This window comes from Coptis chinensis, chromosome 6 (assembly GCF_015680905.1).
Source record: "Coptis chinensis isolate HL-2020 chromosome 6, ASM1568090v1, whole genome shotgun sequence".
Classification (NCBI taxonomy): Eukaryota; Viridiplantae; Streptophyta; class Magnoliopsida; order Ranunculales; family Ranunculaceae; genus Coptis; species Coptis chinensis.
In genome coordinates, this window is record NC_141461.1 from 45,323,583 (window position 1) to 45,339,605 (window position 16,023).

Sequence of the window (16,023 nt, forward strand, 5' to 3'; positions counted from 1 at the left end):
ACTTGAACTGGCTACCTCAACAATCCTCGTGAATCGACTTGGTCATTTAATAATGAAAATATTTTACCAGATAAAAATACTCGGGCGGGTTAAAGGGATGTATGTCCGTTCAACCTAAGTCTCAACCCAATAAACGGATCGCAAGCCCAGTTAGATTGGGTTAGATCAGTGGGTTGGTTGGGTTTGTAAGATTAATGTTCTCATAATCTAGTCATCGATGCCGTCATGAAACTGTGATCACATAAAATACTAATGATGAAATTCAACTTATGAATAAGGTTCTGCATATATCACAACATTAAATGGTTCTTTGAGATTATAGACATGATCATTGACATATATAGAAAGTAATCTAGGCCCCAAGTGATTTTCTTATAATTTTCGTAAGCACAATTTTTACCTTCATAAAAAGAATATACGAGAAATAGAGACTCACATGTGCGAGATGGTGAAATCAGCCACTTGATTTCTTAAAAGAAAATCTTTTAACAAGCTTACCTGCACAAGGACTCCGATTCCTTTCGGTCGTCTTTAAGATTAGCCTCCGGACTGCATCAACAAGTGATCATGTATTGTATATAGATAGCTCATTCCAAATGAAACCGCATCGATTTGGGATAAACCACGCATTGTAGAAGCATAATGTCCACAGGTACAATCCCATCAACTGGTCAAATAAAATTCTGAGCAAATTCGATACTCTAAGGGGGCTCTACGTTGGTCCAATAAAGTTCTTAGCTGATAAAACTAACGCGGCGACAATACGGATGCTAGTTAAAATTCCTGGGCATTACACAATTCAGTTACATATATAATGTCCATTTTTCAGGTGGCATAGACTTGGGCAAAAAAATGAAGAAGGAAACCACCGTTTCACAGTTTCACTTTTCTACTAAAAATATTGTTTAGTTTCCCTTAAACTCATACCCCAAGATGCTGAGCAGCTTCCACACTCGAACCAACAGTAACCGACCGCGAGTCCCTATTAATCCTCCCTGAGGTCAAAAGTCATTAAACTAGTTCGATCAAGCTAAGAATTTAACGAGAATTGCATTTGAACAGAAAAGTCTAGTACGTACCTTTCGATGATTGGGATGTGGCGAGTAAGCAAACTCTGCAGTCAACAGAGGGTAGGAGTAGGGTTCAATAATATAAGATAAAGAGCCCATGCAACCATAAAGAGAATAGTAAAGTTCAAGTTCGAGCTAATAAATGATTTTGAATGAAGAGGCAATTTAATGTTGCAAGAGTTGTTCAAATAAATGCAAGGTCTATAAGAACTCACCCAAATATCTCCAGTAGTATAGAAACCTCTTCCTCATCCGGTGCTTCAAGAATCTGAAACACGGAAAAGATAAATCAAAATCTACACTAACAGTTGCAAGCTAAATCAAAATTATTAATCCGTAACTCACCATAGACATTATTATGCCTTCTAAAGCTTGACTAGGAAGAAAAACATCGCGGAAGTTCATTGGTTCTCCTCCCAAATCGGAATCATAATAAAAAAGCTGTTTATAACCAAAGCCATTGAGTAAAGCAAAGATAAAAACGGAACAAGAAAAAGAAAGTTTACTGACCAAAGTAAGTTTTGTTGGAGAATCCTTTGCTTCACTATATGCCTCATCAGTAGATAATCTTTCAATTTCTTTCAAAACAACCAACCATCTTCTCAACAACTGTATCCTTTCCATCAAATTGAGCTTTTATAGTCATCAAAATTTCGCGTGGGAGAGGGTAGGAGTAGCCTTTTTTTAGTTTGTTCGTCGGTTTGCTAAACTCTCCAGTTTCTTTCCCTCGCCACCACCACCACCAATTTATCCGAACATATCGTGATTAAAACAAAAAAATTTATATCGTTGAAATATCGCGATATATCTACAAATATCGGCGATATTTATACTGGTATTTATCCAAATCAATATCGCGATATTTATATATCCATCTCTAAAATCTCGATATATATCGCGATATTTTGTACTATGGTGTAGACACCAAGATTTTAGAGGTTGATTGAAGATATCTGATATTTCCTACCGATTTACTGAAAATGTTAAAAGCTGTGATGATTTCGAATGTTTGATGTGGCTCGGGCTGAGCAAATCAATGCAAAGAATGATTGGACTTCATGACTCGGTAAAGGATCAGTTCCTATCAGTGCAACCTTTACAGAAGGTTGTGCAAATTTGATTCTGATGATTGCTCATGGTCAGCACTACTGTCCCTGATAACATTACAATCATTGTAACCACACCTTAATCACTTGCCTGATAACACACACACAGAATACTGACTCTTTGAGCCTGTCGCACAATTACACAACCACCTCAATAACCTGAAGTAAATAGTCTTTATTTTGTGTAAAACCTACCGTGTATTTTCAGCAACACTGAAACTCTGTTTTGAGGATTTCATCCGTGTCCAAAAGTAGAAGAATATTTGTGGCAAAGCCGGCCCCATAAAAACTAAAAAGATTTTGAAGCTTGTAGTCAAACAACCGCACGATCACACCCCAGTAGCCCGAAAGGCTGCTTAGAACGAGAGGTATTTCCCTATAGAACACGTGACTTTCCCTTTCACAGAAGAATTTAAATAGTTGACTACACGACATTATCTTAACGATATGGGACTAAAAGCTAACATTTTGGCTGTTACTAAAGTTATGGGAACTAAGAGATATATTTTTAAAAGTATACCTCTGACTCAAGGTAAGCTCGGTTAAATTTGTTGCTTACTAGACAAAAGCATGGACTTGCTATACCAAATCAGACATTAGGAAGCAATGAAATGGAGACGTTGAACAATTCAACTGAAACTATTGACTCACTTCCAACCACAAGATCACATTGAAAAAGACAATATGAAAATGCATTAAGAGAATGTTGGCACGAATTATGACGTGATTTCTAGCCAGTGAAAAGCATTAACAACCTGAAAATCGTGCTGTCTTTCTTTATTTTAGAGCTTCATATACATAATCAATCATGTGGGTTGATAATCATAGCTGAAAAGGTTGTCCTGGACGCCTGTGTGATTTCTTATTTTAACACGACACAAACACGGCTAAACATTTTTTTTTTTTTTGGATAAGTTGATTTTATTGGAAAGGAGTGCAAAAACACACAAGTACATGAGTGAGTACCTCACTTGTGATGGTGTGAATTACAGAGAAGAAAAACAAGAAAAAGCGATTAACTCCCTATTACAAGAGTCCCCCCTCGGTCCCCTAAGCACATTTGTCCAGTCTAACACCAGTTCTCTGAAGTGGAAGTTACATACTTACGTCTATCCTCCATATCCTCCATGTTAGATAGCCAAAACCAACATAAACCCATAAGCTCCAGCACAGTGAGTGTTATGAATCGAAAGCTCAGTGCTCCGAAAGATATGATGGTTCCTCGCCTTCCATATTGCCCATATTGCCCATATTCCTGCATACGGTAGAATGCTCCATAGGCACTACACGGCTAACATCTTTAGACCCTATACACCAGTTAACAAATAGACACCGGCTTTCTTCGTTTCATTGTAGAAAATAAGCATTCTCTTTACAGCAATGATCCTTTAACATTTCACACCAAAAGGATATTGAGCTGTTCCATACCGTCTAATCGTAACTGGTGATTTCACTATATTTACAACAAAGTGTTCTCACATTTTCTCAAGAAACAAAAAAGACAACGTCGATTTTCTTTTAACAGGAGATCTCATCGCATTTGCTACAGTGGATTGTGGTTTTCCCATTAAGTGTATATTTCAAATTGTAAATCCATTTGCAACAAATGAAATTGGAGCACTTTAGCTTCTCTCAACCCAGTAGAATAGAGCCTTCACAGAGATTAACAGGAAAATGATACTCAAATTTACAAGATATTTGCTTTTAAAAGATCAGTATGTACATTGTGGTATTGAGTACTGACTGCCTCAGAATATCCAATTTCAACTAATTTACAAATGACCTTTGATCCGAGGTCCAAGAAAAGAAAATGCTTAAGAGATGAGATTACAGGAAGAGCAAAAAATGAGAACATCAATCCGAAAACATCAACAGTTGTATTGGTACAAAGATCGGCATTTTGCATTTATAAACCAACAGGCCGGCCTTTTGATTGTAGATATTTACATCAACCCTGATTCTTGTGGAGCTCTGACTCATGCTTGAGTATAGATCCTCTGATTTCCCCAAATATTCATATCACTCAGCAACCTGCATTGGAAATGAGTAACAATTATTATGAAGAAAAAGGTGAATTTTCTTTCACAAGGTTAAACGATCAATCTATCTGAGTTACTAACGGTAACAAACATTCTGAACACATACAAAGGGCTGGATCCACCATTCAGTGCCATTAAATATAATCGAATGTGGTCATTGGCACAAACCCACTAACGAAGCAAAGTATGGGTTTGGAAACTTATTAGGTGACAACCATTGAATAGTAAATCATGGATACACGAGTCTGTACACGTGGCACTCTGCCATTTGCGACCACTCAGTATGCAAGTAGCTTGGTCTTATAATAAAAGAGATACAAAAGCCTTTACCATAGCCATTTTCTCACTACAGAGGGATGGAGCAATTGCAGACAAATTTGGATCATCCTTGTACTTGTTCCAAGTTGCTTCAAACTGCAGTCCCTTGCATCTGTGAAACAAAAAAAGAAAAATAAGATAAAAAGACCAGTCTGTCAAATAATTCCCATCTACAGATCAACTTCACATTCTAGTATGTGTCTAGCTTTGTGTGTGTGCAAGCTATGTAAGAAAACTGGCTTATGGAGTAAGATCAGTATCTGAAGGACATCTTTACGGATTTCCTCACGAACCCTTCTCATTGCAGCTTCCTTGTACGTAATGATAAGCTCATCTACCAATCTGAAGGTGCAAGTACAAAGTCCAGCATTGATAAAAATGATACTACCAAAAGGGACTCAAGTTTTGGAAACTTCCAACTCAACCAAAATATGATCGAAATGTCAAACAAACTTGACTATCCTTTCACCAAAAAGATTGCAATTACAACGTGATTGAGAATTGTCTGCAAACGAACTACAGAGGATAATCAGCATTCCGAGGGGAATATGAGGCCTTCAAACAACCCAATTTTCTAGTGCCAATTTAACATAACTAACTTTCTTTGTTTCCAAATGAGAAGGTAAGGAGTTGACCGGGAACAAAAATTAGATGATGACAGTTGACTATCACTCCATACATACTCTCTTTTCTAACTCCCGCTTGTTAGAGCCCCGTACAACCACATTCATCAATCCAACCGTAGATCCGTAGATTACACCATGTTGAGAAGATAACCCTCACAAAAACTTTAATCAATCAGAAACTCGTACCTCTATTACAAACATCTAATCAGGATAACAGCTAATTTCAGCGCTCCGGAATATTCATTTTTGTGCAAAATTTTCTATATGAGTACCTGATTGGACTAATTTTTTGTGAGGATGTTCCGTCATCACATGGACAGCTTATTGTACAGCCAGATTGTATGGTGCGTACTTTATATGGATCCCACAATAAGGATTAAGAATAGGGAGTAAATTTAGACAAATCCATATTTGAAGCTTTTGAACATTCAATGTAAAAGAAAATGATTATGAAGCTGACCTTTCAATGTAAGGTGAATTCCTGATCCATGTCAACTTTGTGATCGTAAGGATTCTCTGAAGAACCTGAAAAGCCATAGAAATTCATTCAATTCATCACACTTAATATTTTGTATGCTCCACCAAGCGTGAACCTGCATTTTCTTTTATAAAAAAGCGTTTTGGGATTCTCAATACGGTAAATTTAAGGCACTCAAATGAGAACCATAATCTAGCAAAGGCGTACAGGCGGTACAGCCATCATAAAATAAACGCTTCATTATATAATCATGCATTACTAAATATATCAGTAGGCCACAAAGTTGGCTCTCTTCACAAACATGCATGCCAGAAGGTTATAGAATTAGCATTCTGCAAACAAAAGTGTCCGCATGTACGCAAAGGCTAACCAACAATGTGCAAACTGCTACCAGCTGTTACTATTATGGTTTTCCTATATGTCACCACTGACCCTGCCCATGTAAGAAAGGAAAAACAATAGCAGATGCTTCCAGACTCATGCATGATGTTCAATATCTTCCCAATGCATCAAGATCAAAATGAAGGCATTCTTGCATAAGGGAGGAAAAGAAAATTAGAAGCACAACCAGGCATTATTGCTTATTCGTTAGCATTTTCTCTTTTCTTCTTTTTAGGTCGACGGGAGGACCCTGGGCCACAGTTTCCATTGTAGCAGGCATACTGGTACGGCGAAGATCTCCTCAGTTAGCAAATATGTAAATCATTCTTTTCTTACCATTAGCTTTACCTACTTTATGATTTATATCGGAAACAAATGGTATTACATTACAATTAAATATAATAATGTTACATCTACTTCATAAGTATTTACTTATCAGCATCAGAAGCTCATGCAGTAAACTTTAAAGGCAAATATAAAGAAGGTACAAGTGTAACAACAGCCAACATATTACAAAGGTTACAGCATACAATATATTAATCTAGTCGAGAAGGTCGATAACCACTATAAAGACATTTTATGCTAAGTCTCAACTTCTAAAGTTGCTAAGAACCATGTGATTATAGATTTATAGGAACATTTTGCATGGAATTATTGCGGCATGACCGTATGTGGCCTTCCAAAAAACAGAATTCACTCTACAACCTGTAACTTAAAAAATTGTTTATCATTTCATATACCTGAAACTATAAGGAATTCTTACCAGCAGAATAGTTTTATCATCATCTTTGTGCATCCATTGAAAGAGAAGCGGGAAAATATGCCTGAAATGAGCTAGCAAGACAAGACCCATTGCACTAAAAACTGGCTCAATGAGTTCAAGCCATATTATATAGCGTTCTTTGTCCCTTGGTTGGCGCTCCAAGTGACTTAACATCTCATTCATTATTTTCTCAAACCTAAACCAAAGGGAAAGATGCATAAGAAATTTTTGAAGACATGAGACCAACAGAATTACAAATATTAAGAATAACATAACAAATATGCTGGATGCTATGTTACATGGACACACCATATTTTGAAAATAATCCATGTCGGATACGTATCCATGTGACCGTGTCAGACACATATTGCACATGATATACATATTGCCGTGTCAAACACTTTCTATCCGTGTCCGATACGGACACACCTATCCGTGTCAATGTAACTTAGGCTGGATGTATTCGTTTTAGAAAGAAGACCGAGTTTCACAACATAAACAAACAAATGCTGACAAAAGTAACATAGATTGGTTGTATTTAATATGCTAAAAGTAAATCAAACCGGCCACTTAAGCCCATGGTTACTTTAATGGTCTCGCTTCGAACTTAAGAGCGATATCCGAATCAAATATACTAGTTCGACTTACAAAATCTCATGACCCTCTTTCAAGAGAAGGCAGATGTCAAAGGGAGAATGAGTCGCTTGAACGGATGGATAAGGAAGAGTAGAACTTTCTATCAGAGCGTATAGAGAGACTTAATACAAGCACTTATCTGCTTGACAGCAATAGCAATGGAACACATTCCGTTTGCAGATGACATACACTGAATACTTAACGACCCAAGGGTACCTTTCAGACTTTTAAGTTTTAACAATAGCATGTACAGTTTGACTTATCGCCCATACTTCTTTAGTTCTTTTCATCCCTTCCTCCATTAGAAACAGCAGAAGTTAAAGGAACCGATAGAATCTTTAACATCTTCTAGGCCAAAGCTTCAGCCAACTGGAATAACCTTGTAATTCTCAAAGAGCAACTAGCTTGACAAAATACCACTTCAGGTTGAAGCCAGTGTAAAGATGATGTTAAAACCAACTTAGAACTCATTACAGGTTGCAAGCTGAAAATTATACTTGTTCTGGATGGTATTTGGAAAGTCTTGGTAAACCGGAACACAAAATATCATAAATAAATAGGAAAATTACACTAAAACAAAATATATCAAGTTAAGAAACACTATATCCTAACGTCTTGTTTCCATCTCGTCAGCTCCGTGAAAGTATTTCAATTCTAACTCAAGGGCTAAAATGACTCTCAAACTTCTAAGCATACTGTGTTAATGTGCTTGTTTTTCGTTTCCTGTACTGTAAGCGAACCCATTCAGAATCCCCGATTCCCCATCATTTTTACATCTACATCATTTACATAGTAATTGTTTCAATTTCCACTCTGATCAATATATTTATAGAAATATAATCATTTCTACGCTAACTGATACTGATTACAAAACCAAATGTTAACTCCTACAATATGTTAATCTAAAATACACTGACATCTCTGGACATGAATGATACATACCAGGAGCTCCTAGGATTCTTTTGCTGGGTAGAAGTCAATACAAGTACAGACATCTCAACCACATGGTGCCATAACATATCATCACAAGCAATATTCCGACAGCATATATCAAGAATTACATCTTCATACCACCCGAGTTCAGCAGCATTCACATTCTTCGCGAGATGTATGAAACTAATCATACCTTGACCCTGAAACAAAACAATGTACATCACTAACATTCTATTACAAACTACTAACTACTGAAACTAAGCCCAAAAATGTGGTGTTGTCATGTCGACTTACTTTAACTGCAGGGGACCAGTGATCAAGAGTAGTCAATGCACAAGGAATCACCAATGAGAACAATGGAAAACCAACCTAGAAAAAACAAACTAAAACCTTCCAAAACTCAATAACCCCATCAACATATACACTTCACTTCACCAAACCATCTAAACTGATGAGCAGCTACAATAGCATAACCAACTGGAGTCCTAGCAGAAGCAGCTGATATCTCATTATCCTCATCTTTATTATCAATTGAACTCTCTTTAATCCTCTCCTTGAACAATTTCACAACTTGAGGCAATAACTCCTTTTCTTCTTCTAAAACTCTAGACAAGTCTTCAAAAGCATGTTTTCCAACAACTGAAAGTAAGGTTTCATTCTTTTCATCTAAAACTGATGCCAATGCAGCACAACATAAACTAAAATCTATTATTTCAGTCTTAATCTCTTTTTCTACATTCTCATTTGGTAATAATGATTCTACCATTGTTTCCTTCCGGTATTTTATATTTCGTTTTCGATATTAATTCTCGTACCGGTTCCGATATTCGACTAGTAGAAATAAACTCCACCCGTCTTGGAGCTCACAAGTTATTGTACATTATCAGAAAATTATATAAAAAGAGACGTGCTTGTATTAAACATAAAACATTTGGGAAAGGTAGAGAGATACATAAGCATTTAGTTGAAAGTAGTTTTATGGAATAATATAATGATCATGTATTCAAAGTGTGGTGATGTGGAGCCAACTAGGACTGCTGTTATTGGGGCCTATTCTAATAGTAATAGTGGGGATTATGTTAAGGGGTTTAGGTTTTATAGGAAAATGGTTTTGAGTGGGATTAAAGCGGATAATTTTCTTTATCCTTTAGTTTTCAAGGCTTGTGGTGGGATGAAAGGTTTAAGAAGAGGGAGAAGAGTTATATGTAGTGGATTTTAATGGGATTTGGTTGTGATGAATTCAGTTATATATATGTATACTAAGTGTGAGAGTTTGGAGGATGCTGAGAGAGTTTTTAATGAAGTTTGTGTTAGAGATATTTTTACGTGGACAACGATGCTTTCAGGGTATGTGCAAATGGGTTATGGACGAGACGCATTCGAATTTTTCAAAGCAATGATGTGTTCGGATGTTAGACCTCAATCTGCTACTTTTGTAGGTATAATTCCTGTATTTTCTGATATAGGTTGTTTTGAAATGGCGAAACAGATTCATGGATTGGCTATTGTAAACGGGTGTAATTGTGATAATGGCGAAACAGATTCATGGATTTTTGGTACTGTACTTATTGATATGTATGCGAATTGTGGGGATTGGGCTATGGTAGGCTCATCTTTGAGAGAGTGAAAGGAAAGGATGTTGTGTGTTGGAATACAATGATCAAGGGGTATGTTCAGGGTGAGCTTTTTAATGAGGCTGTTGAATTGTTCAGAAGAATGGTATTAGGTGGCATAAAGCCTAACGAAACAACTTTCGATTGCATTATGCCACTATATCTTCAGGGCGGAAAAGGTGTTCTTGAACTGATTCACCTGTTGGAACGCATGGATTTAAAACTGAGTGGAGTATCTAATACACTACTAAATCAGATCTATGAACATATTGACGATGTCAAACAGGTGAAGGAACTCCACCAGTACTTATGTAGAGATGGATGTATATCTGACAATTCTGTGGCAGCTTCCCTTATACAGTTGTATTCAAAATTTGCTGTTATTGAAGCTGCAGAAGAAATTTTTAGCTCCATCACTGTGAAAGAATTGGATTGTTGGAATGCTTTAATTGCATGCTATGCTTATAACAAATATACCAGCAAAGCATTGAACCTGTTTAATTCAATGAGGAAGGCTGGGATTCAACCCAACTTACTCAGCTGGAACATAGTGATTGCTGGATTTGTTAATGGTGGTGACTATGACTCTGCTCTGCAGCTGTTTACTGATATGATATGGACAAACCAGAATCCAGATCTTAGGAGTTTTGATATCATCCTTCCACTAATTCGATCCAATACCTGTTCAATGATAGGGAAGGAGCTGCATTGTATGTATCTCAGGAATGAATTTGAGATGTGCAAATTTGTCAGCACAGCCTTCATAAATATGTATGGCAACTGTGGTGATGTAGCTTATGCTGTTAATATCTTTGAATCAATGGAAAGTAAGGACTTGGTCTCATGGAACGCAATCATTTCAGGTCTTGCAAAGAATGGATGTCTTGATGAGGCTTCAAAAACATTCCATGAAATGAGAAGGGCAGGGGTAACAGGCAACATAATTTCGTGAACTACTATGATTTCAGGCTATGCACATAATGGACTTGTGGACGAATGTCTAAAGCATTTCCACGAACTTCAACTGGAAGGATTGAAACCCAACTCTATCACTATTGCCAGCATCCTACCAGCCTGTGCACAGTCAGCTACCCTATCCCATGGGAGATCCATCCATGGTTACATCATCAGAAGTGTGCTTGATGATGAAGACCTAATCGTTTCCAATGCCCTCATGGACATGTTTGTTAAATGTGGATGCTTGCAGTATGCTGAGCGGGTGTTTAGGAGACTGTCTCAACGAGATGTTGTCTCATGGAACACAATGATTCATGGCTTTGCTATTTATGGAAATGCCGAAGCTGCACTTGCCTTGTTTGATCAGATGGTGGCTGAAGGAGCGGTACCTAATAGCATTACTTTCATAGGTGTTCTCAATGCTTGCAGTCATGCTGGATTGGTCAATGAAGGATGGAAACAATTTAATAGCATGGGGTCAAAGTATGGGATTACTCCTAGTGGAAAACACTACGCTTGCATGGTTGATATCCTTGGCCGTAGAGGCCATTTCAAGGATGTCAGGGATTTCATAGTTCAGATGCCACTGCAACCAACAGCAAGTCTCTGGGGCGCTCTTCTTTCTGCCTGCAAGACTCATGGGAATGCGGAGATGGCGGAGTATGCAGCAAACAATCTCATAGAACTACAGCCTGAAAACCCAGGAAATTATGTGGTGCTATCGAATATATATGCCAAGGCAGGGAGATGGAATGACGTTGATAGAGTGAGGAAAATGATGTTTGATTGCGGACTGAAGAAATCTCCTGGTGGAAGTTGGGTAGAAATTGGGAACAAAGTTCATGGATTTGCAGTTGAGAATAATCTGGCAAAACAGGACATGGAGGAAATATATAAAACTGTACTAGATTTGGTTGCTGTAATGATTGAAGAAGGTTATGTCCCTAACGTTAACACTGTCTGTTTTGAAGACATGGCAGAAACCTAATTTTTATATATATATAAAGACCATCAAAGACCATTAATACTGAGTAGTGGAAAATGCTTCCAGTGCCCTACGTCAGTGTCCTTTTTTTCTCTGAGACTGACACATCAGATTTTACCATAATTCGGCTTAAAAAAAGTAAATCTACGCCTTTTTTATTTTTTTGCAGATTTCAATTCTTCGTAACCCAAACAAAGATAAAAAAACAAAACTCTTCACCAGACAGAAAAAACAAACAAAACAAAACAAAACCTACCACTTCTTATTCACCGCCATTACAGAGCGGCTGCAGCTCGCTTTTCTCTCCTCCACGTCACTTTCTTTCCACTTTAAAAAACACAACTTCTCTTCTCTTTCAATTAATGCTGTCTCCACTTTTCCTAACATCCCTCCAGGTTCATTTTCTTTTATATATCAATCATCATTTTCTTTTTCTTTATTATATATATTAAAAAACTAATTTGTTTGTTTTTTTTAGATATTGGTGGTGGGGTTGAAGATGAGGCAGCTGAGAAGTTGGGTTTTGAGAAAGTGTCTGAACAAGTTATTAATGAATGTAAATCTAAAGCTGTTCTCTTTAGACATAAGAAGACTGGTTGTGAAGTCATGTCCGTTTCTAATGATGATGAGAATAAAGTCTTTGGTATCGTTTTTCGCACTCCTCTGTAAGTTTTTAATTTAATTATTCATCTCTTTGGTTTTTTTGTAAGTGCATTAGGCCCAATTAAATGGTGATAGCAATTTAAATGCAAAAAGGACTCAACTGGAATTCCTCACATACTAGAACATAGTGTGTTGTGTGGGTCAAAGAAATATCCTTTGAAGGAACCGTTCGTTGAGTTATTGAAAGGGAGTCTAAACACATTTTTGAATGCATTTACGTATCCCAATAGGACTTGCTACCCAGTTGCTTCCACAAACACTAAGGTGAAGAAAATTTTATATCTGTTTATGCTTAGTCTTAAATGTATCTTCGTATTAACTCAAGGATTTTGTGTTTCTACTTCAGCATGTCTACAATTTAGTCGATGTGTACCTTGATGCTGTTTTCTTCCCCAAATGTGTGGAGGACAAGAGGGTTGGCATTACGAGCTTAACAATCCTTCAGAAGATATATCTTTTAAAGGTTTCAATCTTATACTGATTTAGAAAAAAAAAAAAACTTTGTATTTTGTCTTTCAGGTGACACGAGTTTTGAATGATTAAACAGTTATTCTTTCATCATTTTCTTACTTTTTAAACTCTTTTCTTTTGTCAATTTTAGGTGTAGTTTTCAATGAAATGAAAGGGGTATATTCCCAGCCTGATAACATACTGGGTTGTACCGCTCAACAGGTAAGCTAGAAATACACTGCTAACTTGGTCATCTTCAGAAATACACCACTCAACAGGTAAGTGAGAAATACACTGCTAATGTGAGCCAGAGATATTTCAGCATGGTGACTATAATGTAATTTATTTATTTTACAATGTGAGCCCTTGCAGACATTGTTTTATCAGTGTATTGATATACTGAACCAATAAATTAATAAGTTTAGGCATCTGCCATCAGCAGCTGAAAGTTTCTAAGATGAAAAGTGATTTCACTTAATATATGCTTGAACTTGCTTCAACTACATGATTTAATCAAGTTTTCTTGGCTTGCTATATTTTCTTACACTTGGCTTAAGTTTGCGGTGAAAATAAGCTTTTAGGATTTAGTCTGATAATTCTATTCCTATGGTTCTACTAGACTGACCTGATGGATTCTCTTTGACACTTTAAATGTGGAGTTTGTCAGAATATATCCCTTATTTCTTTTCTTTTATGTTGCAATTAATTGCAGGCCTTATTCCCAGACAATACATATGGGGTTGATAGTGGTGGTGATCCAAATGTCATTCCCAAACTTACTTTTGAGGAATTCCAGGTAATTGGCTCACTTTTACATAATTATCTTTTTCATGTTTCATGGTTTAGTAATTACCTTATGTTTTCTATAGCTTCATGAGCTGCGAGATTGTGATTTTTGCTTTACTCTTTTGCTATTATTACAAATGTTAGTTTGTTGACTAATGTGCGTGATCATTCTCTATGTATGCGGTTACCTTATCATCAGGATTGTTTCTTCTTGCGAAACCTGCTATGGCTACTTCAGTGGCAGCTGCAAGTGTCATCCTTGGCTGGCCATTTTCAGTTCTGGCTGTTCTTCCGGTTACATTCTATTGTTAGAAGAGAAGTTTCAACAAAGTGTTCCTGTTAGCTGCTGCTACTTCTATCAACTCAAAGAGATAAGGCAAAGGGAGCCTGACTTACGGCTTCCAAGCCTGGCGCGAAGCGAAGGGATTTCACCTATGATCAAATCAGTGGGCAACCATAGTCTACTTTTTTCGTGGTGTTGTTGACGTTGTTGAAAGCTAATTTTTAAGTAGGCCTAGCTTTTGGAGCTGCTCCCAGCTCACACTATGGTGGAGGAGGTGCCGTGAAGATCTCGGAGTGTGAGCAGTACGAGTTGAAAGGCCCGGGTTCGGAAGTACCTAACCAGAAAGGGGAAAAGCAGCCTAACTCCGATAACTTTCCAAATCAAAATATACTGTTTTTTATTCTCATTTGATTTTAAGATATTCTGTAGATGTAGGAAACTGATACTTATACTTTCCTTTATGCATTTATTACAGAGGAAGAAAATACAGAGACAAATTCTGTTATGGAGGAATTGATACACACACAGGAATTAAATGAGCAACAGATCAATCATTTAACCAAAGGTAAAATTGTATTCTATAGTCGTTTGAAAATTAAAGTTTACGAAATTTGATAATTTTTATTTCGCAGACCAAACAGGTACTTTGAAACTTACAGATGCTATGCGTCGTTTAATGACTTCAATATTTCAAATCTCAAATATCAGTGAAAGCAAATATACTAACATTGATGGTATGTGTTTTTTTCTTCAGTTATAATATTTTATTCATAATGTTTGCCAAGTTCACTAATAATTTTTATATTTTAGGCGTTCATGACTTTGGACCACTAACTGAAGAGTGTATGTGGAGAAGGAAAAGTTCAACTTCCACTATTTGAGGATGCTCCTGAGTTTCTTAATAACTCTTGGACTTGAAAGGAGGAACAAGATCTACTAAATTTAGAAGATGTATACGGACATACAACTCCATGTTTCAATTTATTTCTGCAGGAGGCAAGATAGATAAGACTATCAATAATAGAGGAGGTCCTTTCGTTTTCAGAATAAGTGGGCAAAATCATCATAAAATCGGGTCTCTTTTTCCATTTGAAAATAAGCCTCCTCAATTTGCCTAGTTATATGTATACGATACTCAAAATGAACTGAAGAATAGGATGCAAATAATTAATGAAGAAGATAATGAAGTTGCCGATCTTGTAATTGTTGATGGATTGATCAAAATGTTTGATCAACACAGTAAAGTTGTACAGTCTTTTAAGATGGCTAAAGACAAATTTAAAGAAGATGAAATGATTGATGTCCGTCTAAGACTTATTAATTCTCGGCAGAGTGATGGAAGACAATACAACCTGCTAACTGGCAATGAAGTTGCAACTTTAATTGAAGGAGATGAAATATAATTTGGTTATCACTTAAACATATAGTATATTTTAAGTACGTGTTATATTCTTTGATTGTTGCGTTATATTTTGATATAATTTATATAGGTGAGGATGATAAGAATTGTTATCTAGGACAATAATAACCCAAAAATAGAAATAAAACCTTTTGTCAAAACCCTTCAAAAAAAATTAGAAAAACATAAACCCTTCAAGCAAAATAAGCTGAGGTTTGGACACCTCAGCGTCCAAACCTCAGCATTTACAGAAAAAAATTGAAATACACGCTCTTTTATACGCATAAACAAACAAACGAACGAACAAAAAAACTGAAGAAAGAAAAAAGAAAGCCAATCCTCCCCAAACTCTCTCTTTCTCCCAAAAAATGCAATGGCTGCCATTCTGTTAACATCTCTCAAATCTCTCAAGACGTCTCAAAGTGCAACTAAAATTTTGATTTCACTACCAAACTGAAATGGTTTGTTTTTTCAACAGCCTTTAATCTTTTTTAAGGTATAATTTATGTTACATTGAGTACCCAACTTTTTTTGTTG

The 16,023-nt window shown here is 36.5% G+C and overlaps 3 protein-coding genes and 1 pseudogene across 4 annotated transcripts; 2 read left to right on the forward strand and 2 right to left on the reverse strand.

The window, feature by feature from the left end:
• Positions 1-768: 768 nt before the first annotated feature.
• Positions 769-2,587, reverse strand: LOC147493201 (uncharacterized). Its single transcript, XM_086566544.1, has 5 exons — positions 1,581-2,587; positions 1,416-1,511; positions 1,286-1,338; positions 1,080-1,114; positions 769-995 (listed from the first exon to the last, which is right to left on the reverse strand). Exons 1-5 carry the CDS (start codon positions 1,692-1,694, stop codon positions 922-924), a joined length of 372 nt encoding a protein of 123 aa, XP_086422670.1. The 5' UTR covers positions 1,695-2,587; the 3' UTR covers positions 769-921.
• Positions 2,588-3,839: 1,252 nt separating this feature from the next.
• Positions 3,840-9,896, reverse strand: LOC147493202 (uncharacterized protein At2g39910-like; annotated as a pseudogene). The gene is made up of 8 exons (XR_015199983.1): positions 8,774-9,896; positions 8,645-8,733; positions 8,360-8,550; positions 6,782-6,977; positions 5,620-5,684; positions 4,774-4,875; positions 4,546-4,645; positions 3,840-4,207 (listed from the first exon to the last, which is right to left on the reverse strand). The product of XR_015199983.1 is annotated as an uncharacterized protein At2g39910-like (transcript).
• Positions 9,348-9,977, forward strand: LOC147493203 (pentatricopeptide repeat-containing protein At2g34400-like). The gene is made up of 2 exons (XM_086567778.1): positions 9,348-9,528; positions 9,595-9,977. The coding sequence occupies exons 1-2, from the start codon at positions 9,348-9,350 to the stop codon at positions 9,975-9,977; spliced, it is 564 nt and encodes a 187-aa protein (XP_086423904.1).
• Positions 9,978-10,006: 29 nt separating this feature from the next.
• On the forward strand, positions 10,007-10,915 carry LOC147493204 (putative pentatricopeptide repeat-containing protein At1g17630). The gene has a single exon (XM_086567779.1). It carries the CDS (start codon positions 10,007-10,009, stop codon positions 10,913-10,915), a length of 909 nt encoding a protein of 302 aa, XP_086423905.1.
• The last annotated feature ends 5,108 nt before the right edge of the window (positions 10,916-16,023 follow it).